Source organism: Accipiter gentilis, chromosome 4 (genome assembly GCF_929443795.1).
Source record: "Accipiter gentilis chromosome 4, bAccGen1.1, whole genome shotgun sequence".
NCBI lineage: Eukaryota > Metazoa > Chordata > Aves > Accipitriformes > Accipitridae > Astur > Astur gentilis.
The window spans coordinates 29,563,780-29,587,882 of NC_064883.1; the positions used below are offsets into that span (position 1 = coordinate 29,563,780).

The following is a 24,103-nucleotide window of genomic DNA, read 5'->3' on the forward strand; positions in this document are numbered from 1 at the left end:
GCGCTCGGCGCCCCGACGGAGCGGCCGGAGGCGAGGCGAGGAGCGGCGAGAGGAAGGGAGGGCACCCCCCCGCCTGCTCGGATGTCCTCCCGGCACCCCCGCCGGAGGGCGGCGGCGGCCGGCTTCCGCGTCCGGGTCGCGGCGGTGCCGGAAGGCGGTGCCGGCGCGGCGGGGCTGGGGGACACCATGGCCTTGCGCTGGTGGTGGCGGTGCGGCGCCTCCTCCCGCCGGGCGCCGCCGCTCGGCTCCCTGCCGCGCCTCCGTCCGCCGGGGCCCGGCTCCCGCGCCCCGCCGCCGCCGGCCCCCAGCGAGGCGGTGAGTGCGGGCGCGGCGGCGGGCGCCTGGAGGTCACCGGGAATGAATGGGGCGGCGCGGGGGGGCGTAGGGGTCGGGCGGTCGGAGCTGCCCCGCGTCGGGGCCGCCGCTCCTGCGGCCTTTCTCAGCCCGGCTCTTCCCTCCCTCCCTCCCGCCTGCCCGCCCGCGAAGCGCCAAGGCCCGGAGGCGATGGCGGTGTGCGAGGGCCGGCGGGCAGTTGCCTGCCGGCGGGGGGGCGGGGGGGGGGGGGAGCCTTGCAGGGGGCGGGAGCGCTCTCGGTGCAAGGTTAAAATACTCGCTTAAGGGTTTGTCAGGGCAGGATCGGTTAGTGTTGTGGGCAAGAACCTCTCGGAGACTTCTCTAGGTGGGAGCAGGGAAAGCGATTCTCGGTAGTGTGAGATTTTCAAGGTGCATGTGCCCTAGTTAGCATTATGAGTTGTAGTGGGGGACGGTTCTCTTGCTGCATTCGTTTACACCTTCCTCACAAGGTCAAGCTACTGTTCTGACCCGCAGGAAAGTGTTCTTCTGGCTGTGATGTGTCCAGCATCGTGGGTGACCCGGTCTTACAGTGTTAAGCAGCAGTGTAAAGGAGAGAGTCTGCCTGTGCCCTCACCGAAGGAAGAATAGGAAGAGATCAGCTATCTTTTAACAGAAAACGGTGAGGTGTGAGAGAGCAAACTTATGAAGGTCTCGGCCGTAGGGTTGGGCACTGAAGTCAGACAGCAGTGAGTTGGAAATCTATGATAAGGTAGAGTTCCTCTTCTTCCTCTCCTTCCCTTGTCTCCTTGCCTGGCCTTTTTTCATCTTGTACACCAGGAGGATGGATGGAAGGGTGCCCTGGAGCCATTGCGATGCTCTTGTTTCTCTCCCTGTGTCCAAGGAGAGAGAGTCTTCAAGCCACGTACAAGGAGACACTGAGGCATGAGGAGCAAGTTGGGGGAACTCTTCACCAGTGCTAGGTCTCCTTGAGCGTTTCCATGTGGCTTTTTGGAGAGGCAGTTTGGTGAACGCGTGGGTTTCTACGATTTAGGGCTGGGCCCCTGAGTCAGCGTGCACTCCAGGGCAGGGCTGGGTAGTTCCTGGCAGCGCTGCCAGAAGTGGAGCAAAAGTTGCGTTTCCTTTCTCAGCCTTATCTCTGCTGGAATCGTGTACCTGGGACTGCGCCTTCCCCCAGGCTCCTAGGCTCTGTCTGCAGGGAGAGATCACTGGAGAGATTGCTGGGTCTGGAGGTTAGGTTCTTGACATCTAGCAGGGAAGATGTGCAGGTGTAAATTACCATAAGAAGCAAGCTGAATTAAAATTGCCTCAGGGAAAAACAAGGACATGTTGTTCTTCTGTTAGATTAGTAGTTTACAGAAGAAGCTCTTGCCCTTTTCTCTATGCCTTTACTGGTGCAGTCCAGATTTGTTTGCAGGATGGGGAACTTTTGAAAATTGCACCTTCCACCGAGTGCAACAGTAAGGTTTCCTTAGAGCAGTTCTGGGAAGTTAACTGATCCACCTTCTGGGCTGGTCCTGCAAGGGGAGAAAGTCCAACGCTCCTGAGCAGAAGAGTCCGTTTAAGTCAGAAGCTAATGCGCATATTAGCAGTTATGTCTCACATGATATGGAAGGAGATTATGAAACTCCCTTTGCTGCTGCGTTGTTAAAATGGAGAAATAGAGCAGTGCTCATGAACAGACACTTGGTTTATGTAATCAAATGTTTTCTGTCAGTTTAAAGTTCTATTAAATTAACCCTGATTTTTTTGTTGTGCAGATGTGTTACTTTACCCAAAGAAGTTCAACTTTGTCATTTCCAAAAATATGTAATATATTTTGGCGGTAAGTCGGAGCTTCATGCTGTTATGTAATGGGTAAAGATGTAGTTATTAGGTGAACTGGCTAGTTACACCCGTGAGCCGTAAACTTTGAAAATAAGGTTATTCGCTCTAGTACATAGTTGGATAATTCTGTGTAGACTGCTGCTGTGGTGCTGAGTCTGAATCGAAGTCCTGGATCTCCATCCTGGAGAGCAATGGGCAAAGCAAAAATGCCCCAAGAAAGCCCATATGGTTCACTTTGACAAAGGAAACATAATAAGGGGCATAAACTTCAGCTCCTCCAGGGGCATAAAAAAAATCAGGCCTAAGCCTAATGCATCTTAATACGTCCAGGTGGAGCTTTCACCCTTTACTGATGAACTTCCATAGCATCAGCAGGCTATCTGGAATTACTGATTTAATTTATAATTTATAATGTAGCTGGCTGTGCAAAAGAGAATTTTCAAATCCAAGTCAGGAAAGTTTTTCCAGGAGTATGCAGGAGAGGGAAGAAAGTAACGGAATAATTGTGTTACCGGAAGATGAAAGCTTCATCTCCAAATGTATGCTATACTATCAGTAGTGTATTCAAAAGGAATAAATGGAGAGCAATGTAGTTTTATGTGTATCAGAAGACTTCTGTAATCTGTTAAGGGGCGGGAGGGGTGGTTATTGTTTGCCAAATGCTGCGCTTTGCCAGCTCCTAGAAGTCTATGATCATTAATACGTAGCTGTGCTGTCCTTGTACCTGATTAGCTGGCTGAAAAGAGTGTTTTGATGCCTTCTGCTTATATTTTAGCTATTTGGTTAAATTTTGTGTGAGGGGAGAGGACAAGGAGGAGGAAACGCTTTGAAATGTTTCTGTCTAGGGAATCAGGGAAAGTTTGCTTTTAACAACATTACTCTCTTGAAAAACAATGTCACCAGGTTTCATCATACGAGTACATCCCACTTGTGCAGCTGCAGTAAGACAGTTAGTGATGAAAAATACCAAGACCCTTTTCAACTTGGTAGAAAAGACTTGAAGAATCTCTATGAAGATATTAAAAAGGTGAGGGATTTTGGTGACTATTCTAGGATGTTGTGATGATTCTGATTTTAATGGCAACCATTGCTTTGGAGGATAGTTATTGAAAGAATATTCTTTATGAGCAGCCGTCTGAAACTTAAATTGAAGGCAAAGAGAGCATTTTTATGTATTTTATAGAACCAGAATGCAATTTTTTTTTTCTCCTCATTTACACTGCTGGAATACATCATTTATGTTTCAGATTATTCATAGTAATTTCAAAAACAACTTCAGCTTACATTGGGTGGAATGAATACAGGCAATAACCCTATACACGCATACTGTTTTGCTTACACTAAACAGATTGGCTTTGTGACTTTTATGCTGATACGTTCTTTTCCTTTTTATAGGAATTACTTGTATCTACAGCAGAACTTAAGGAAATGTGTGATTATTACTTTGATGGGAAAGGAAAGGCCTTTCGACCAATGATTGTGGTGCTAATGGCAAGGGCTTGCAACATTCACCATAATAATTCCAGGTGAGTTGGTCACTTTTACATATATGGACTTACATCATGCTTGAAATGTATCATTCTTGTGTTCCCCAAAAATACCTGTAGTAACTTTATGAAAATAAAAAGCTCCTCAGTAAAACCTGAATTTAAGTTCCATCGTGAAGCTGTGTTTTTTGTAGTTAGTAGTGCAAAAGGAACTACTGGGTTTATTACATGCATCCATATGTAAAATTATGGACTATACAGCAGTTGTAACTGGTGAAGGATAAATAATGTTGCCAAACATCTGATATTTGTAAGGCCTTTAGTCAATTTTAGCTTCTTGCATAAATGCTTTATTAACACTCCTTGAAACTATATGAACTTAATTAAAAGTATTTTTCATTAGTAACCACTCCTGTAGCTATTAAACTCTTGTCACAGGTAAGAACTTTACTGCCATAGGTAAGAACTTTACTGCAAGAAGAGACTTTAATAGCATTTTTTGTAATTATGCAGAAAAGCCATTAAGCAGGTGGTATGATTATATTCAAAACTGTGAGACATTCAAAACAGAGATATTTTTTTTTCCCCCCCTCTAGGATCAAGTTTCTACACTTTAATGTAAGATTCGAAGCTTAGAGCTGGTGTAATCCTCATGTTCTTCAAGTTACTTATCTTTTGAAAACAGTTTTAACTGAGCAGAACATCATGCTCACCCTGTACCTTAACACTCTTTGCTCTGACTGATCACTAACGCTTCTCTCCACACATTCCCATCAGTTGTTTTGTTTGCATTTTGAGGAAAGATGTCGGCTGGAGTGTTCCTGTGCCTTCCAGCTACGCTTCCAGTCTTCCCTCGTATAGTATTTCAAACATGAAGTCTTTGGTGCCTTGCCAGAGTGTTTCTAATTTGTCAGTCTTAAGGAATTTCTCTCGCATAATTTTTTCCTTAGCAGTAGGTTAATGCCTTGTTAGACTTGATTTCCACCTCAGAGCATGGCATGTATTTTCCTACTTGATATGGCACCTCTCCTGGTATATCCCCTCCTATGTGAATATAATTTCAAAGGAGAAAGAAGAACCTAGCTGGCAGTATCCTGTCCTGTGTGTGCCAAGTCCTCTTGTTTTAGGAAAACGTTGTCCAGGATTAATGAACTTCACTCAGCCTGATTCTGTTCTCCATTCAGTACTTCTCCTTGTCGTTGTCTTAGAGGTAGCAAAAGGAACAATATTGATTGTGAAACGCCTCAAGGATGTCCTTTGTCACAGCACTGATTGGCTTAATATTTTCATGAGTGATCTTGACATGAAAAACAGGAGCATGATGATGGCACTTTTTGATGACAAAATCATTCTTGGCTGGCCATCCGTGGTGGAATGAAAGGAAGCACAATAATACAAAAATTTCTGCTTGAGCTTGGAGGCTCATGAGTGTCCCTTTAGGGCATAACCCCAGTGTGATTTGCAGCCACCTTCTCTATGAAAAACCTTAAAGTAATCCTAGCATGCATCAACCATCGTATGTCCAGTTCAGCTACGGGAGCACAGATAGCCTTGTATATCATGCTTTGTGAAATCATCAGCATGTCTGATCCTCGTGTTCAAAAACAGGTAAGTCCAGCTAGCTTCAGGGATGGACTGCAAAGATAATCAGGGAGAATGAAGGACTTGTAGTCTGCAAATTTATCAGGAACAGGGGTGAAAGAGCTATTTAAGACAAAGGACAGTGTTGCTAAGAGAGTTGAAATTTAGGAGGGGACTTTTAGCAACTGGGGCAGTGAGTTTTTGGAGCATCCTTCTAGTCAGAATAATGGGAAAATAGTTTTATCTCATTCTAGCATGTAGCTTGAGAAGCTTATGAATGAAATTATGTAGTGTACGTGCAATACTGAGAAGGCTGGAATTGATGTCATGTAGTGTAGGAGGTGAGCAGTGCATCAAAGACAATAAGTAGCTGTAGACAGAACTGAATTTGCCTTTATATGCTCAAAGCATATTTGCTGTCTTTTGACATATGTATATGCCCATGGTCATATTCTCGTCCATGCAGTACGCTGTTGTGCAACCATCAGGACCAGTTTTGAGACCTGCCCTATGCTAGTGAGAAAGTGTGATCTGAGTTCAAGTGCTGCATATGCCTGAGGCAAGTGTTTGCTTTGCAGTAGCCAATCCTCGGCATAAGTGCTCTGATTTATAGATGCCCATGTCATTTGGCAGCTTTTGTACATCTGTTGCAGTTTTTGTCAGCACCTCCAAACTATGTTTGATGTTTAAAAGCCTCCTCATTAATCTGGACGTTCCTTGTGTAAGGACAAACTTGAGTCACTATCTCTGTCATGTTGTTTTTAGAATGAAGCTCCAGGTAGGGAGAAAATAAATGTTTCAGCAAAGGAAGAGAATGAAATCCCGGGGTATTTTACCTTCCTCTTCTTTGCCTCATGCCACTTCTGTCTAAGCCTATGATTGTAATTAAACTTCACATATGTTTATACAAGTCTTCAGTGTACTGCTTTTTTGTTCATGCATGATGACCAATGTCTTTTGAGGGTTGAGCAGGCCATGCCAAAAGAAGATATGTTCATATTGTGGATACCCACTTACTGTGAGTTGATGAAGTTTTATGGGCATTTTCTTCTCTTTTGCTTTTAAGCTTCTTGAAGCAGGCTGTGTTATACCTGCTTTGTATATACATATACTTCCAGTTCACACTGATACTGGTTTCGTTATTTTTGCTTCTTAAAGCAGCATTATTGTTGCTTCCAGGTGACAAATTGTTCTTCTAACTTTTTCCTGTTTGTGAGGAAAACTGTATATGTAGAGAAGGAAACGCTGCATATTTGTAACTCTGCTACTCTGCTATAGACCTGAGGGAAAGAAATACTTGCTTTCCATTCTGCTGCATCTGACATTTTTTAAAAGATGTTTCTCCTCTTTCAACTTGTCATGTCCCTTAAAGCATTTTATCGTTCTTTTCCTCAGTTAATATTGATTATTCTCCCAGACTTGTTTGTCTTTGTTGAAGCTTTAGTTCCCACACATGTAATCAAAGATACTGGCCACAACATCTGTAGACTTGTGGGGTGAGCCAATATCCTGTGCTGTTCATCCCTAGCATTTTTTTATTCTGCCTCTGGGGTTTTTGTTACTGATGTTGAGTTTCTGCTTCATCTTGCTGCCATTCTCAACTATCATATGACTCGCTGGACCCAGTAAGCTTTTGCCTGTTTTCATTTGGAGTTTTTTGTTTGTTTGTTTTTTCTTTTGTGCAATACTAGTAGAAAAGGTAATACTCTTCCTTGTTTGGCTGTTAAAATAACAGGATGCAACTTTGTAAGGTTATAGGTCCTGGTCTTACAAGGTAGTGCACAGAGACCTCTTTGTCTTCACAGAGACCCACCAGAATGGCTGACTTCTCAAGTGAATGGAGGGGAAGACCCAGATAGCTCTGCTTACAGGTTAGGTGACATGATTGTTTATTTTAGATTTGAGGAAGGCTAGGTATTTAGAATGCCCTTAGCAGGTTAGCTGTCTTTCTAGAGTGAAGTCACTTTACTGTAGTCGTAATAAGGAGAATGACAGTTGTATAAAGAATCTGAACTATTATAAAAAAGACGAGTGGCTGAAGCATTCAGATTGTTCTGTGCTGGTTATGTTGGTTTTTTTCCCTTTAAGATCCAAGTGTCAGAAGTCCAACCCTGAGTCCTTAGGTCCCTTGGGCAGTGGCTTTTTGCTAAATGGTAGCAACTTAGCTCTGTGTAAGAGTGAGAATTGTTGTGGAGTTTAAGCTGAGGTCATGCAAACCCTCAGTTTCACACATCCTCTGGCATTTCTTCACATACCTGTGTGCAGAATTTCACAGAATTACCACTTAGCCTGACTGGACCTCATGTTTGTTTAGGATGTACTCTCCAGAGGTGTTTGCAAATAGGAGTTTTTATTTCTGTTTCTGCAACCAAAATGAGAGAGACAAATAAGAGAAGGCCAAAGAGGTAGAGAGACATCTCAATAGATAAAATAGTGAGCACAAAATATTTAGGGGGAAAAGGGAAATAAATCCATAAGAGCAGTGTGAGAAATGATGAATATAATGACCTGGCTAAACTCTATAGAATAGTATTTCGTAAAGATATAAGGACCTGCCAGCAACGTTAGTCCTCTTAACACTCCTCCAAAGCATGGCTGTCAGATGCCTGTTACTGTATGCTGGTTTTCAGCTGTTCTGTAATTTGCTCCCATGTTAACACATCTGTTCTCTGTGCTTCCCCAAGTTTGCAGTGCCCTTCCATGTCACAGACCATGTTTCAGAAATGTTTGTTTCTTTCAGCCACAGGGACTTAACAGCAAAAACGTACGTTGTAACACAGAAATTTTGCAAACTCTTTTGCATGTTTCCTGTCTTTAAACTGGCAATATTTACTTACTGTCAAACACGTTGCAAAGCTCTTTGTTACAGAGTGTAAATACTGCCCCCCCCCGCCTTTTTTTTTTTGGTTTTTTTCCTTTTAAGAGGGATATTTGGAGGGAGAGGTGTGTTTGGGTTTTTTTTAACCTGTAAGATTAGCCTTGGTCTTGTTCAGTGTACATGAAACAAGTTCTGTAATGGAAAAGACCTCAGGGTACTGTAGGTCTATAAAAGCTTATCACAGAATCAAGCAGGGGGTCCTACTGAAAAACAGAACATGATCAAGGACTTAAAAATCAATATAATGCATGTGTAAAAAGGTAAACTTAACTTTGTATAAAAATTTTATGTAAATATATATCATCTTGACATGCCTTTACTGTGAGAATGACCTAAAAATGGCATCTTTCCACTTACTGGCCTTGTGGGGACCCAGTTATCTGTTGACTTGAGTTACTGCTACTTTTTGCTTTTTTTTTGCAGGCAAAGCAGAATGAAAAATGGCAGGGAATGAGAAGGATCCTGTTTCTTGTGTGTTTTCCCTAAAATAGGCATGCTCTGATTCAGAATTACTCTCACAAGATATTTGAAGGAAACTATTGCAAAATTTTTTGCCAGCTATGGAAAGAACCTTGCTTGAGACCTTGCAGAAATAGTAGTTTAAAAAAACCCCTTCAGGTTAAATTATCACATTTGGTATAACATTCTCGGAACCAGACACATGAACCGTGAAGATTCCTATGCCATTTTTAGTCATTGTCAGAGATGAAATGCACTATAATGCGGAACTTTTCAAAACCTGCTTTTGAAATGTCTGTCCTTGTGCTGTCTTCATACTACTGAAAGATTTTGGTTTGTCGGCGAATATTGCCATTTACTGCTACTTCCCAGCAGGAAGTCCAGTCTGCTGACATAATTAATGAAAAAGGGAGTCCTCAAAAGGAGACCAGTGCATGAAAGAGGCTGGAGACCTTTACAGTTTCTTGAAGGTAAGTTCTCCTAATTAGTAATAATAGTTTATTTTGGAAAACTACTTAGACTGAACTAGCATTTGGCTAAATTACTAGTCCACAGTAAAACTTACCTTCAAAGAACTGTGAAGGTTTCCAGCTCATATTTTCTGTTGTTTAAAAGCCACATTTTCACAGCCTATGAGCCACACATCCTGCTATTGTTCAGGATGTAGAACTCCCACTGACAGCAATGCAGAGTTCTGCATAGAGGTAGGTGTCAGAAAACAATGTTATGTCAGCAGACTGCAAGATGTTCTTTCATTTTGTGATTAATCACTAGATTTTAATAGACATAGGCAATGCAAGAAGATTTTTAAATGCCCTTCAGCTGAGCTGAAATTACTATCTTCTGTTTGTCTCCATTCTTTTTCTATTCTGCTGGAAAATAGTGTGATTTGCTCTGTTATCTGTATACCAGAAATAAGGTATCTATATATCAGAAGTAATTTTTTCTTTTGTTGGGTGTTTTTGGGGTATTGGTTTGGGTTTTTTCCTTTTGTTGGGTTTGGTGGTTGTTTTGTTTGTGTTTTTTTTAACATCCATGTGAGCTCGTTACAGTTATAAGGCAAGGCTGACTAGTATAGCGATTTCTGGGATCCTGCATGCAACCCATGATGAAAACAGGTGGAAAAAGAGAAAAATAGATACTAGAACAAGGCAGTGGCGGTTGGATACTAGGGTAGATGGTCCTTTGTGTGAGCTAGGTTGGCTCTTTATGTTCATTTTGCCAACCTTGTTCCCTAGATAATTGCTTCTATGTTCTTCCATTACCTTCCTTTCACCTCGTTTAAAAAATAAAGTAGGTATGAACTACTGAGGGTTGAGTCATCAGTGCTGGATCTTCCCAAAGGCTGAATTTCAGTAAGTGTTAGGTAGTTAGTGTTTACAGTCTTAAAGTGATTGCAGTATAATTCCAGTTAATTCCTCAGGCTTTTGAAGAATCTCTGAGGCCTTAAGGTAATAAGATAACATAAAGGATGAGATCCATGAGTTATGTCTTTCAAACTTAGAATATAGGTTTCTGTGCCTGCTAATGCCTCTGGCTTGCTGGTTAGTAGAGTTAGCCAGCTTTGGAGATTCTGTGATGCTGTGTCTTACAGGTAGAGCAACACAGAGATAAAGAAAACTTAAAACTCATCTACAAAGCTACCTGGCATTTTTTTCTCTGCCATTTTCTGGATTTCCATCTCCTTGGAACCAAGCATCCTTGATGCTGTGCTATTTATTGCAGTCTGGATTTAGAGGCATTAGAGTCAATAACTCACGAGTTTTGCAGTACTGTTAATGCAGCAAGGCAGAAATAGGCCTAATAAGGATGGAAACGTCCCATTGCACATACTGTACTAACATGATCTTACTTTCTCTTGTCTTCCTAATTCCAGGTTTGAAAGATGGGGTTCAGGCTGGGGAAAAGCTGCAACAACTGTTTCCAGAGAAACATTTTTTGTTTGGTTTTAGTAGAGATTTCATTTAGTGTATTGCAGCACATATAATTGATTTAATTATTTGACAATTTTGTTTTTTATTTTAGGGAGGTGCAAGCAAGCCAGCGCTCTGTGGCCATAATTGCTGAGATGATCCACACAGCTAGCCTAGTTCATGATGATGTTATTGATGATGCAAATTCTCGCAGAGGAAAAATGACAGTCAATCAAATCTGGGGAGAGAGGAAGGTGAGTTTGCTATTATGTGCAAGACTTGCCTTTGAGCTTCAGCAGAGCACAAATACCTAGGGTTTTTGTCACATTACTATCCCTAGGCACAGTCTTGGGATATGCCAGAAAAAATATGAAGAGGTGTGCACAGATTGTGGATAAGACAAATGTGTGTTCGTTTTCTGAACTGTTGGAAGCATTAAATAATGTATGATTGTAGTGTGATTTGTACTGATTTTACATTCCCTATGCCATTCTCTGCAGTGCTGTTGGAATACTTTGAACTTTTACCTCATCCAGAACACTCTATGTTACTCTGATTCAGTAGTAAACACAAAAAGGTTTTCAGTCAGCATGAAATTTATTTTTTTTTTTTTGAGAGGTGTTTCTTCATAGAGCATTAAAAGGAAGGTCTTAATCAGAAAATGCAAGGAAAGAAGTACAATGCTGACGCATCAGAATTTACGGCATTTCAGAGCTAATATGGCATAACAGTCACAATGGAATGGTCAAATAGAGAAGTAATGTTCAAAAAAACTTCACAGGCAAATGTATTCAGATATTGCCTACAGGGAGGACGGTGCTTATACCGAAAAATATAAACAACACTGTAAGATAGCGATTCAAAAATGGTTCAAATTTTAATATTTGGTTGTCTTCTGTTTTCTTTCTGTTACAATGAGGTATGTGTGCTTTTTGTAGGAAGATGATGTGATGGCATGCCTACTCACAAATAAAGGAAATTGTGTTGTCTGTACTAACACTTACAGGAAAAGACTTAAAAGATCAATATATTTTTTTATTCTTAGGCTGTTCTAGCTGGTGACTTCATCCTCTCAGCTGCTTCCGTAGCTTTAGCACGAATTGGAAACACTACTATCATCTCTGTTCTAACTCAGGTGATTGAAGATCTGGTGTGTGGTAAGGTCTTTTTCTATTTTTATCTTCAGATTTGCTTGCCTAAGCAGTAAACTCACAAATAAAAACTCCCATCTGTGCAACTTTTCAGGTGAATTCCTCCAGTTGGGTTCCAAGGAAAATGAGAATGAGAGATTTGCTCACTACCTCGAGAAGACTTTTAAGAAGACTGCGAGTCTTATAGCAAACAGTTGTAAAGCAGTATGTACGTCTGTCTCTTCTAAAGTTAACATACCATACTGTGAGCTTCACAGCTAAACTCCTAGTTATTGCCATTTTCTCTGGAGACCCTCCAAAGCAAACCCTCTTAATGGTATTCTGCCAGCATGTGAATGGGTTAGAGATTGTGCATTTCATCACAGTTCAGCTGTGAAGCCTCCAATATTGGTTTTCACTTTTTCTTTTCTGTTTTATATTCATACTCTGATTTATTGTTATCGTCACTTGAATCAAAATAAGGCTTACAGCGGCAGCCTTTAATTTATGAAATTCTGCAACTTTGAGACTGTTTTTAATCTCAGTTGATAATTTTTGAGCCTATAGTTTGATTTTAAGTCACCTTTGACATCTGGTGCCACTTATTGGTGCCGAGTGGGAACTTAAATGGTAACAGTGGGAGGAAACAACTAATGGTGTGTACTCTACATTACGTTGTAAAAGAACAGAAGCGTGTACTTTTTTATTTGTCTGGGGTTTTTAATTATCAATTGCTATATCTAACCCTATCTGTCACTCAGTTCTGTTACTTCATTACAAAAAGATCTGATTCAAGATGTTCTTATTCAAAAACCATAGTTTTAGTGCAGAAAATGGAGAAGGTGGGCAATAATCTCACCCCAAAAGAGAGTTATAATTATTTTTTTATTATTATTAAAGGTGGTATAGCTGGTGTATGCTATAGCAATAGGAACTTCTAAGAGAATTAGACTAAAAATCTGTGCTAGTGTTAGTCATCCTCCTTTGTTCTCAGAGAACTGGTACATTTGTGCAATAGACAGCAGTTGAAAATTGCTTAAATCAAAAGGATCATATAGAATGAGAGACACAGATTTTGTGGGGAGGGGAAATATCTTTCATTCTAGTTGGAGGAAAGAAATTATGTCTTCTGGATTGCTCATATTAATGGCAATATGACCCTGGCAAGAATTTCCCTTTGTAAGTCTTCATTTATATTAGTGGGCAATTGGACTAGTAAGGAGCATCGCATCATTCTGATACCCCAATAAAAACATACAAGTTTTTATATTCACTTTGACAGTCTTCCTAAAAGAACCTTCACAGATAGAAGAAGAAATCACCTTCCCACTGAGAGGATTCTCCTTACAAATGTGCTATTTTGAGGTTTTTTTCCTTTTCATAACTCGCAAGAGTTAAGGATTTAAACACTTCCCTCCAGATTGTGGCTGTGATGCTGGTGATGGGGGTGTTTGGCTGCTTTTCTTCTAGTGGTTGTTCTGAGTTGTTTCATTGCCGAATTGCTGGAATTTTACATGCAGTAAAATTTGTGTTATAAAGGAGAAACAAGAGAGAGGCCTGTCTTTATGGCAAAACCATTCTTAGTGCACACAGTAGCAATGACTTGTGTATATATATGTCTCCCTTGGCTTCTTTCTGCATGGATTAGGAGAACTCTATTGATAGTAGTGAAAAGGTGATTTTTTTGTTTTGTTTGGGATTTGGGTTTTGGGGGGCGGGGCTGGGGGGGAGTTTGTTTACGTGGTTTTGGCTACTAAGGAAAAGGACGGAATTAGACGGGAGTTCTGTTTTCTGTAGTGAAAATGATAAGCAGGATCATCAGTTCTAGATTGAAAGGAAATTCAGTTCGGGAATCGAGAGTATTCACATCTTGTTTTTAGGGACAAAGCTAAGGAGAGAGATTACAGGTTTTCAGAACATCAGTTACAACCAGGCTAGTGTGTCATTAGAAGCAGTTCAGTTCCTGTTAATGATAGGAAAAAACAGTGATTTTTTTTCTATGCATAAATAATATAAAAGTATTTAATGGGAAGATGATGTCAAAGAAGTTCAGGTGGCATCTTAGAATTCTACGGTGTCTTGCCTTAGAGATGGAAGAGTAGAGTATTCCTGGAAAAATGTCTGAACAAGATAATAGATAGTCTGTCACTGTATTAGATACCTTCTGCATCACCAAAGCATTACTGCATTTAAATCAAAAGTCCTTTAAGTTCGCAAAATAATTTTTTTATGGACAGAACAGTCTGTTCAAGATGTTAGAGCCATCCCAGTCTCCAGTTTATTTCTACAGTAGTTCTGCATGGGGGAATGTTACCAAAGTTGCAGTCAAAGTAACACATTGCAAAAGGAAATGGTGGCAGATGGCCCAGAGGGTCACTGAAGCCTTAGTTACTGAAAGGCATTTTTCAGAGAAACATGAGAGGTGACTTTGGTTCAAGAATTCAGAAACAATAAAGCTGAAGTGGAATTTCAATTAGTCATCAGCCAAGCTGGAGATGGCAAAATAAGTTGAGCAGGTTTTCTTTCTGTCTTTTTTTATCCTGCTGTAATGTGAATTCCTAACCCTCATAAAGCTGTTTGTATTTTGCACAGCATACTTTCAGAAGAGGGATTAAATCATGCTTGTTCTGAGATAAGTGTAAAGTTGCACTAGAGATTCTTGATTCCTCTATTAGGAGAAAGCATGCAACCTCCTTGTGTAAGGCAAGGCTGTGTATGGATGGTCTGCCTTATGGGCTGAAGAAAAGGAATAATCTGCACAGGGCTCTGTCAGAAAAACCTACCAGGGTGTGGAAGATAAGATCTCTGACCCTCATCAGCAAAATTGATCCCACCAACCCAACTAGGCATGCAGACTACAATAAAGTCCAGTGATAGATGTGGGGTAATAGCATCAGTAGCATCAGATACTATGGTCAGCCAGTAAATTTCCTTATTTATTATTTAAAATACAGTAACTCCTTTGGGGATATTTCTTCTTCATAATGTTTGCTATGAAAAAGATTAACCTAAATATATCACAGATACTCAGGCAGATAATCTTCAGTTGTGTAAAAGTACAATTCTTCATAAACAAGTACTTGGTTAACATGTTAAATATTAGTTACTTGAGAAAAGGTCAAATGCATGAAAATGCAGACTCGGGACAAGAGAGTTGTCTGCTCGCAGGGTGGGGGGGGTGTCTTCTGCTGGGTAGACATCTCCCTCTCCCAGGTAGGCCTTCATAACCCACTTCCCAAGAGCAGTTACCAAAAAGGATTTGAAGAGCCTGGCAGAAGAGTCAGCGGTGTGCCCTGCAGCAGTGAAGGATAAGCATCGCTACCAGCATATCAAGGGAAGTGACTGTTTTCCCCTATTCAGTGCACATGAGACCTCAAGGCTGGGGTCCCTCATACAAGACAGACATTCACATTGTGGAGTGAGTTCAGTGAAGGGCCACCATGATGGCTGGGGGCTGGAGCAAATGGTACGCCAAGAGCTGGTTTTAGTCTGGAGCAGAGAAGGCTAAGAGGGAATCCTCTTGCTGTCTCCAGCTATGTAATGGGAGGTTGTAGAGAGGATGGAGAGATGCGCAGTGAAAGGACAAGTTGTACTGTGGAAAAATTCAATTAGCTATTGGGAAAAATTTCTCCATGAGGTTGTTCACACTCTGGAACAGGTTGCCCAGACAGAGTGTGGGGTCTTCATCCTTGGAGGTGCTCAGAACTCAACTGGACAGCCCTGAGCAACCTGATCTAGCTGTGAAATAAGCTCTGCTTTGAGCAGATGACTGGATCAAATAACTTTCAGAGTTCCCTTCCAACCTAAACTATTCTGTGATTCCACTGGAAAGAGGAACAGTGCCTCTGTCTGGAAAAACAGCAGTGGATGAGCCACGAATGAGAAGGCAGGATCCTGACTGCTTCAGGAGACGAGCATGGAGGAGAAAGGCTGGAAAAGGGGAAGATTTTAAAGCCTTTTCCTTTCCATGGTGTCCACAAATCTAGGAGTGTGAGAGCAAACATCTCTTGTACTGTTTATACAAGCATATCCCTGGCCAGCAGCAGGTTTTCCTCTCTGACCTACAGGACACTGGTATAGATGTGCAAGTGCTTTCAACTCCAGCTGCCATATTCTCACATGATAAATAACAGAGCAGGATGTATCTACCCAGAGCTGATGATAGAATATTTTATGGGTGTGAAATTCAGTAAAGAAGCAAGATTGGTTTGTAGTCTCTCATGTAACATACAATAATAGAAACAATTTTTTATTTTAAAAGTATGTTTGAAATAATGCCAAGCAGATTGACTTGCTTTACTGAATTCAAAGAACCTTTCTAAAGAATTTGTTCCGCTTGGTATAAAGGATTTTTCATCAGGATTTAGTGGAGGACAAGTCTGAATTCTTGTAAGATTAGATTTGTAATCAACCAGTCATATCAGGAGAGCTATAGGATGTTTTCAAAGGGCGAGCTTTATCATTTAAACCTATGTCATTATATTGACATTGTTATCCTGATTTGTGTTTTTAAATGCATGCTATTATCCCAGTATGGCTTCAGTTAAACTTCGTCACTCTCAGCGACAGGCTGACGGGGACAAGGCTGCCTGCCTGCATCCCAGTGAGTGACCAGATGGGGGCAATAATCCACAAGAGCAATTTGAGAAATTGGCACCTGAAGGAACTCCTTGGTAGACAAGACCCATTCATGTTGCAGATTTATGATCTGATCATGGTCAGAGAGTTGCTCAATTGAGGTGTGATAGGCATATCGATCTCCAGGACTTTTAAATTTTTTTTTTGTCTTCAGAAATGTTCATAACCTGAATAGGAGCTATGAAGGTCTTCTCTTGCAAAGATGCACAAATTAATTTGGCATTGGTGAATTTTGCTTGTGTTACATTCTGTAACTCACGCTTCTGTTTTTTAAATGTACATATACTGCTGTGATTCTTTATTTAGGTAATGTCTGCGTCCCCAGAAAACTGTCCACCTACAGGAATAGCTCTGCCCTGACCTTTCAGATTAAATGAGAAAGCTCTTCTCTTTACATGGCACTTCCTCTCCCCATCTACCAACTTGTGCCCACTCTGACCGTTTGCCATTAACCAGGATTTTGTCACTGTTCTACTGAATTCCGTATTTTAATTCTTCATATGAGATGTGGTAGGTAAAGATTTAATTGAAACAGGGTAGATGCAGCCCCTGTGCATTGCTGGTATTATTTGATTTATATTAGAGAAGCAACCAAAAGTTTGCTAGGCATGGTACAGCAGTAGAAGATGTTAGCTCTGTGGGGCAAATACTGCTACTTAAGAGACAAGCATCAGAAGGAGGATAAAAGGGCAAAATGTTTTAGTTTGATAGACCCTAGCAACATCTATTTAAATATCTCATATTTGCAGTTCACTCTGTTTTAATAGCCTTCAGGATTTTGTATGATTAGACATAAGTAGCATATTTTCCTCCTTTAAATAAAATTGGGAAATGTGAGATGCTGTTAATGCCTCGGGCATCCAGATTCCTCTGGGTTTTAACTGTTATCCATGGATGCAGGTTATAACTGGGAAGTGTTCTGATGCTCAGTTACAAAATGCAGTGATGCATGAAATAGTCACTAATCTTGTGTGAGTTGCATTGCATTTATTAGGATATAATGTTGTTTCTTATTTGCATCTTCATGTTCACCTTCAAAGCTGCTATTGGACTCGCTTTTAGTTTGGGGTTGGTTTTTGGTTGGTTTGGTGTTTTGTTTGTTTGGGTTTTTTTTAATGATCCTACCTTACATAGCCTAATCATACAAAAGAAGAATTTTTATATATATATATACACACACACATATACATATTTTTATGTCATGTGGTTTTCCTAGCATGTATTTTTAGTCTTACATTAAGTAAAATGTATATTCACTCCTTCCGTTAGTCACAGCAGATTTGGAAGGGCTGCAGTAAACCAAGATGGATTTTTGCTCCCTGTTCCTAATTGCTTTATTGAAGGCTGAAATAAATCTGAGTATTTAAATATAACCAACCTCACTTTGCAAAGTGTATAATCAATACATAAATGCAAAAGCGTAAGCGCCCTTTGAGGCAAGATATTAATTCTTGAATCTTAGTTTGTGTCCTATATTTTAGCTTTGTGGAATTTATTCAGCAAAACATCTGTCTCTCAAGTAGTCAATTCCTTTATCTGTACTCAAGTATTTTGTGTATCTCAGTTTAGTGATACTTTTGTCTAGCTTGGTGTACTTTCTTCATTCATTGGCTTGTCTTCGCCACTAATTATCCCTTGATACCTTTGTCTGCAAGCTTATCAGCTCATCTTCCTGAGCAATTCAGTTATAGTTACCATCACCCTTAAAAATAATCTTACCTCAACTGTCCCTCCTATACTGGGTGCAACGCATCCAGTTTTGTGATCTTTTATGAGGCATGTAATGTCCATTTATCTGTTGTCTGACCTTCAATTATTCCCTGGCTGATCTGTGTATGTAATAAATCTAATTCCCCTGTCACTGGACTGTATATGACTACTATCCTGCATGTGCAGTGCATCCAGATTTCTTCTGTCTTCATCCTTGCATTGTAATTTCTTAAGTCTGATAAATATTTAATAAAGCTAATATCTTTCCAGACTTGAATATATTTTTAATACTGCACTGCTGTTCAGCCTTGTTTTCTAATAAGCCTGGCTATTTGTGTGTATCCATGATCAGAGATAAGCAAGAATGTGCTACTGAGTCAGCTTTTTTTTCCTTTCCCAGATCCCTTCTGTCTGTGCTTGCTATGTCACACCTATGGCCAGAGACTAAAAGTGGATGCTAACTAAAGGTTTCTATTTACTTGGATTTTTTTTCTTTTCAGGTTTCAATTCTAGGCTGCCCTGATCCCAAAGTTCATGAGATTGCATACCAGTATGGAAAAAATGTTGGCATAGCTTTTCAGGTAGTGCTTTTGTTGAACTAAAAGGTCTCTAAAATCTAAACTTTTCCAAACTAAACTACCTTAGAAATCAAAGTGGGCTGTCTTAATCCTTCCTATAAATCTTAACAAGGATTATTCTGTATTTAGTTCTCATTAAAAAAAAAAATAAAAAAAAAAATCTGTATGTCTATCTCTTTCCAGCTAATAGATGATGTGCTGGATTTTACATCATGTGCTGACCATCTGGGGAAACCAACAGCAGCAGATCTCAAGCTTGGATTAGCCACAGGCCCTGTCTTGTTTGCTTGTCGACAGGTAAGTCAACAGGAGTCTATTTCTCCAAAACAGAAAGTGTACACTGCTCTTCACAGCACAACAGAGGTCCAGCTTGAACACATCAAGTCTACAGCATAAGTGATGAGCATGGCCTGGGCATGTGTGAAAAATCAGTGCGTTCAAGATCAGCTGGATTTAGTGTGCACATGCATGTTCTTTCAACCTGAGAAACACCTTCCTACACAAGTCCGCTTGCCATTTAGGCCCTTGGATCAAAAGTAGCATTCATCTTTTGCTGCCCCAGTTCAAGTGCTTAACTTTCCCACAGGGGCAGGTATTCAGAGAGATTTTTCATGTTTTCTGCAGGTTATTCCTAAGTAGCTTCTTGCTTATGTTCTTTCCTGAGACCTCTTGTTCTGACTATGTATGTAGGCTTTTTGCAAAGTTCTGGGCTTTGTATCCATGCTGGGGCCAAGAACTTAAATCTCTGCCTAGCTTTTAGGTGGGGCACCTCTATTTGTTGGATTTGATCTCTTCATCTCTTTGTCCTTGAGTCTTGCATGGGAAGCTTTCCTTCTGAAGGTAAATGTAATAGTGGTTTGGATAAGAGAAAAAGGAGTATCATAAATAAAATAAGCTTAAAGTTGGTCAGGATTTTTACTGGCTTAAAAATTATTTGGAGTACAACGAAAACAGAAGTGCTAGCAGCACCAAAAGAAACATTAAAATTGGTGCTAATCCAAACTGGTCTAATGCACCTTGCTCAAGCTTCTGGTTCACCTAAGGAAAGAAGATTTAGGACTTGGAAAGCAGTTCTTCCTACCACACTTCACAGCATGATACAAAAACTGGCACAACTAGTTCCGGTAGAGCTCTCGTCTGTGATCTCTCATTGGAATTGCTCAGAGCTTGGCATGGGAAAAGTTTTAAATTATTGAAAAAAAACCCACAAAACAAACAAACAACTTTAAGAAGGAGGGGGAAGTAAATGTCATAAAGAGCCTGGGGTGGAGGGAGACAGAACATATGCATGTGTTTGTTTTCTTATCTTTTGGGCATTTACAAGGAGATGTATCTCAGATAAGACAGGAAAGCAAAGAGTATCAGCCACTTCAGAGTGCGGTCGAACGTGTGCTGAGAACAACCTCCTCCATGTTCTCAGTTCCTCCCCACAGATTCATCTGGGAGAATTCACAAACTTGTTCTTGAATCATTATTTCAGAATTTGTTGATAAGCAGCAGGATCTTGTTAGTCATCAGCAACTGGCATTGCCTAAAGAACAGTGAGAGACTCAGTTACAGAAAGAGGATGTAGTCTTGCAATGGTTGGTTGGTTGGTTGGTTTGTGTGTGTGTTAAAGCTACTTGTAGAGAGAAACAAAGACATGTTGCAAATACTCTTGATTTTGGCAGAGAATGGATGTCTCTGATTATCTTGTAGATGTTGAATATTCCAATTTTTTTAATGAAAACTATTCTTTTATTCATTTGTTTGGGTTGGCCATCTCTAGCTTTCAACTTCATCTATCATTTCGTTAGCTTTGTAAGATAAATGAGTTCATAATACGGAAATACAAGAAAAGAAGATCTGTCAGTTCTATTATTTTAAAATCTTACTTGTTCCTTGTAGGTCGCTTTTAAACACTTTTCCTCATTTATATCTTTAGATGGGAAGTGTACATTTTTGCATTGAGAGATAACTTGACCATCTTGTAAAGTTTTCCACATTAACTGGAAGGCTTCTTTGCTGAAAATTTCCTGCTGTTTTCAAGAAACTGGAAGAACAGCACTACAGCCTTAAGTGATACATAAACAAAGTATAAGTGGTAAAAAAATTTGGAGCTTCAACAGACACTTATCTGTGCTGCTACTAAAAGATGTTTCATCTATTTGTATCTGAGAACAAAAACTCCTGAGCCAGGACTTGAAGACAGTCCAAAATTTGTTAGTTATACACTGTCTTTTCTCTTGAAATTAATATTACTGCTATACTGCATACCCTTTAATGTATCTGGTAATCCTTGTGTTATCTTCTTAACAAACATATTTTAGTTTTTAATGTGTTCTGGATCTTCAGGGATAGTTGCCTTTTCTTCTTGTCCTCTCCCCTCCCTCTTTGTGCATTAGAATGTTATGAAGAGGCCTTTATACAAACAACATTTAGCTTGATGTGAGACCTGTTTATTCAGTATTTAAAGTTAGTTCACTCAGTAAAAAAAAAAACAAACCCAAAACATTTTTTAAGTAAATACACTAATATATGCTGTCTAAAGCCACTCTTAAACTAGTACAGCTGAAGAACGAGTGTTTATTTTTATTATAAGCATTCCTGACAAATGCTTATATACTGCCCTTTAAATCTGCAGAACTGCTAATAACGGCTTTGCATTGTGGGCTTGGGGATTTTTATATCCTTTAGTGCTTAAATATAAAAGGTGAAAGCATATGCATCTTACATCGTTGTAAATATGAATAATATGAAAATAGATTATATGAACATTGCAATTAAATTGTCATTACATGGGAAGAAAGCTAGGATCTGGAGAAAGCCAAGTATGAGTCACCCTACACTTCTAAATGTATCTTCCAAGAAGACTACCTATGAGTAATAGGGAAATGTCACAACAATGAGGGATCTACATGTTTGTTCCCTAACAAGTTTGTAGATCTACAGTTTCAGGACCAAAGGTGTGCAAGGAAAGCAGATCATTGTTTACAAATGTATGGCAATAAAATAATTGTTTGATGATAACCCTTTCAGACAAGATGAACAAACACCTCTTTCCTTTAAAAATAGTTCTTCTGCAGAGTAGCTGCCTTGAATTGTGGCCTTAGTTTGTTGAGTACCAGGTTTTTCTCTTTCTAGACTGCCTGAAGAAAGTGTCAGCATGTTTAGATAAGTGATGCAGTGACTTTCTCGGACAACTGACTTTAGTTATCTACCTGATTTGTAGGGAATTGAGTATGCAGTATTAACTACACATTCTACATGATCGAAAACAACACACATTATAGTTGTCATTTTTCTCTTTATAAAAATCTGTCCTGAGCTTTCCATAGGCAGAGCCTGTGTATATAAAATACCAGAGTAATGGAAAGCTTAAGTGAATGTAAGAGTCAAAGGTATCATGAAGGGTTTTACAGACTGAACTGTGCAATAGATGTAACCTCCTGGATTCTCTGTTACACATGCGGGGGAAGAGATGGTGCTTCTAGGTGTGCCAACACTAACCATTATTTGTGATTATAAGAATACCTGAACAGATTATACACCTGGAAGTAGCCACATCAGAAATTACTACACTGGATCACCTGCTCAATGTGATGAAATGGCAGGTGCTAACTTTCACTACTAACTGGCTACAGCCAACAGAGCCAGCTAGTTTAAGTTTTAAATGCTATACTACAGCCCTACACAGATTGCAGGTATTAACCTATAGCTATACCTGTAGTAACAACTGTGGCAGGGGAAGGTCTATACTCCAGTTTCTTTTTAACCTTAGCATTGCAGGCAGTTACACAGAAAACAACTCATAAGCAGTACAAAACCTTTTCCCTTTGTGCTTAGTTTCCAGAAATGAATGCCATGATAATGAGACGATTCAGTAAGCCAGGAGATGTTGAACGTGCTCGGAAATATGTGTTGCAGGTAGGACTAATACCAAGTATTTCATTCCTGAAGTGCTGTCCCTGCTGAAGGCAGTCTGAAATTCATTGCCTCTGAAGTAAAATAGCAGGGCTGCATTTTCAAATATATGTTAAGTACTATGCTATGTACAATACCAAGTTAGTACTCTTCAGCTGTCTTATTAGCACAGTGTTTTAGCAGAAATGGTTGGTACTGAAGAGCTTTTTTTTCTTTTTTTTTTTCCCTCCTCCAATAGCATGAAATCCCTATAATAAAAGTAAAAAAGCTCATGTGTGAACTCTGTCCTTCAGTTCAGCTGAAGAGTAGCTGTATCCAACAACTGGTGTAAGCAGCATGTAATTACCAATCAGTCTTGTAACTGCAGTGCATATTCCATATCAGTTTTAACTGACTCTAGTCTGAAAAGACTGAATAATTGTGCAAAATTAATACCAGTTTTTTCATGGTAGCATGTTTTTTGTATATGTCTAGTTAGGGCAGGAGGGGAGGGGGTTAAACCATTAGTTCCTAATCCTACTGAATAGTATGTTATTAACACCAGTGTTGTTTTGTAAATATACTTAAGTTTAGCATGGATGAGTTTTAGTATTTTGACACTTTGGAGAACAGATGTAGGATTCAATGAAAATAGAATGTATCCTCTTCCTTTTCCCTTCAGACTATAATTCAGTATTCAGGGTATTTACTGACCTTAAAACTTCCCCCTGTAACTGGAAGAGGCAAAAGGCAGGACGGAGGCTGACCAGTTTTCCATTACCTTTAACTGTCTTCTTCCATAAGAGTGATGGTGTGCAGCAAACAACCTACCTCGCCCAGCGCTACTGCCATGAAGCTACAAGAGAGATCAGTAAACTGCGACCATCCCCTGAAAGAGAAGCCCTCATTCAACTGACAGAAATGGTACTCGTGCGAGACAAGTGAGAGAACTTCTTCCACTCGTTCTGGCAGCTACTTACCAGACTGTGCCTAAATGTACTTCAAAAGTTATTTGCTTCCAACACAGGCTACCAAAAATTATTTTTTTAAAAGACTTTTTTTTTGGAAGTTCTTTTTTTTAAAAAAGAAAAAAGTTTAAAGTGTTTTATTGTGGGAAACCATACAATTCAGAGCAAATCAAACTGTGCTGTACAATTGTTTTAGTGGGGGCTTTTAATTGTGGGGGACAGGGAAGATGTTTACATGTTGATGCACAAAGGCTGCAATGAGAATAAATATAAATCAGTGTATGAGAACTGAAGTTGTTCCAAGTTTCACTTGTTCACCACTAATAAACACAGCATGCATGTTACTATCTGGTAAACTCCTCTGAAGAGATGGTTTGAATGCTTTCCTGGTTGTTAAACTACAGAAATACCTGGAATTGTATATATGGAAATTGGTTTATTGTAAAAGACTCTATGTGGACTTTTAAGTGGTTATGTACATCGATAAGAAGTTTTCATTATGCTATCGGTTGTTACTTGTTAGCAGTTAACAAGATGGAGAATTTGAGATTGCTACAGTTAAGAAAATGAAAGGCTCAGTATTTCTAACTCACTAAAAATGAATGATTCATCAGCCAGTCAAAGCTTCAACTCCATCACCTTCCATCACTCATTTATAGAGTATATTCAGTACCCTCCTAGAAGTCTGCTTTGAAGTCCCAGACACATTCTTCTTACAGTAATTATCCAGTACTACCACA

General features: G+C 39.9%; 1 protein-coding gene across 6 annotated transcripts; it reads left to right on the plus strand.

Annotated features, from left to right (window-relative positions):
• Nucleotides 1-186: 186 nt before the first annotated feature.
• PDSS1 (decaprenyl diphosphate synthase subunit 1) lies at nucleotides 187-23,651 on the plus strand. 6 transcript variants are annotated; one of them, XM_049798357.1, is made up of 11 exons: nucleotides 187-315; nucleotides 2,073-2,137; nucleotides 3,043-3,166; nucleotides 3,535-3,665; nucleotides 10,570-10,711; nucleotides 11,503-11,614; nucleotides 11,703-11,812; nucleotides 18,436-18,516; nucleotides 18,697-18,810; nucleotides 22,339-22,419; nucleotides 23,200-23,651. In XM_049798357.1, exons 1-11 carry the CDS (start codon nucleotides 187-189, stop codon nucleotides 23,338-23,340), a joined length of 1,230 nt encoding a protein of 409 aa, XP_049654314.1. In that variant the 3' UTR covers nucleotides 23,341-23,651. The 6 variants fall into 6 exon arrangements, with proteins under 6 accessions (XP_049654314.1, XP_049654318.1, XP_049654317.1 ...); XM_049798359.1 differs by lacking the exons at nucleotides 187-315; nucleotides 2,073-2,137; nucleotides 3,043-3,166; nucleotides 3,535-3,665 and adding exons at nucleotides 4,055-6,225; nucleotides 7,013-7,078; nucleotides 8,917-9,014; XM_049798358.1 differs by lacking the exons at nucleotides 187-315; nucleotides 2,073-2,137; nucleotides 3,043-3,166; nucleotides 3,535-3,665 and adding exons at nucleotides 4,055-6,225; nucleotides 7,013-7,078; nucleotides 8,920-9,014.
• The last annotated feature ends 452 nt before the right edge of the window (nucleotides 23,652-24,103 follow it).

What these genes read in the sequence shown, in the direction of transcription:
- PDSS1 (XM_049798357.1), top strand. Translation starts at nt 187, where the DNA reads ATGGCCTTGCGCTGGTGGTGGCGGTGCGGCGCCTCCTCCCGCCGGGCG. An exon ending in TAGCAAACAGTTGTAAAGCA is followed by an intron (nt 11,813 to 18,435) that starts GTATGTACGTCT and finishes TTTTCTTTTCAG; the next exon opens with GTTTCAATTCTAGGCTGCCC. An exon ending in TCTTGTTTGCTTGTCGACAG is followed by an intron (nt 18,811 to 22,338) that starts GTAAGTCAACAG and finishes CTTTGTGCTTAG; the next exon opens with TTTCCAGAAATGAATGCCAT.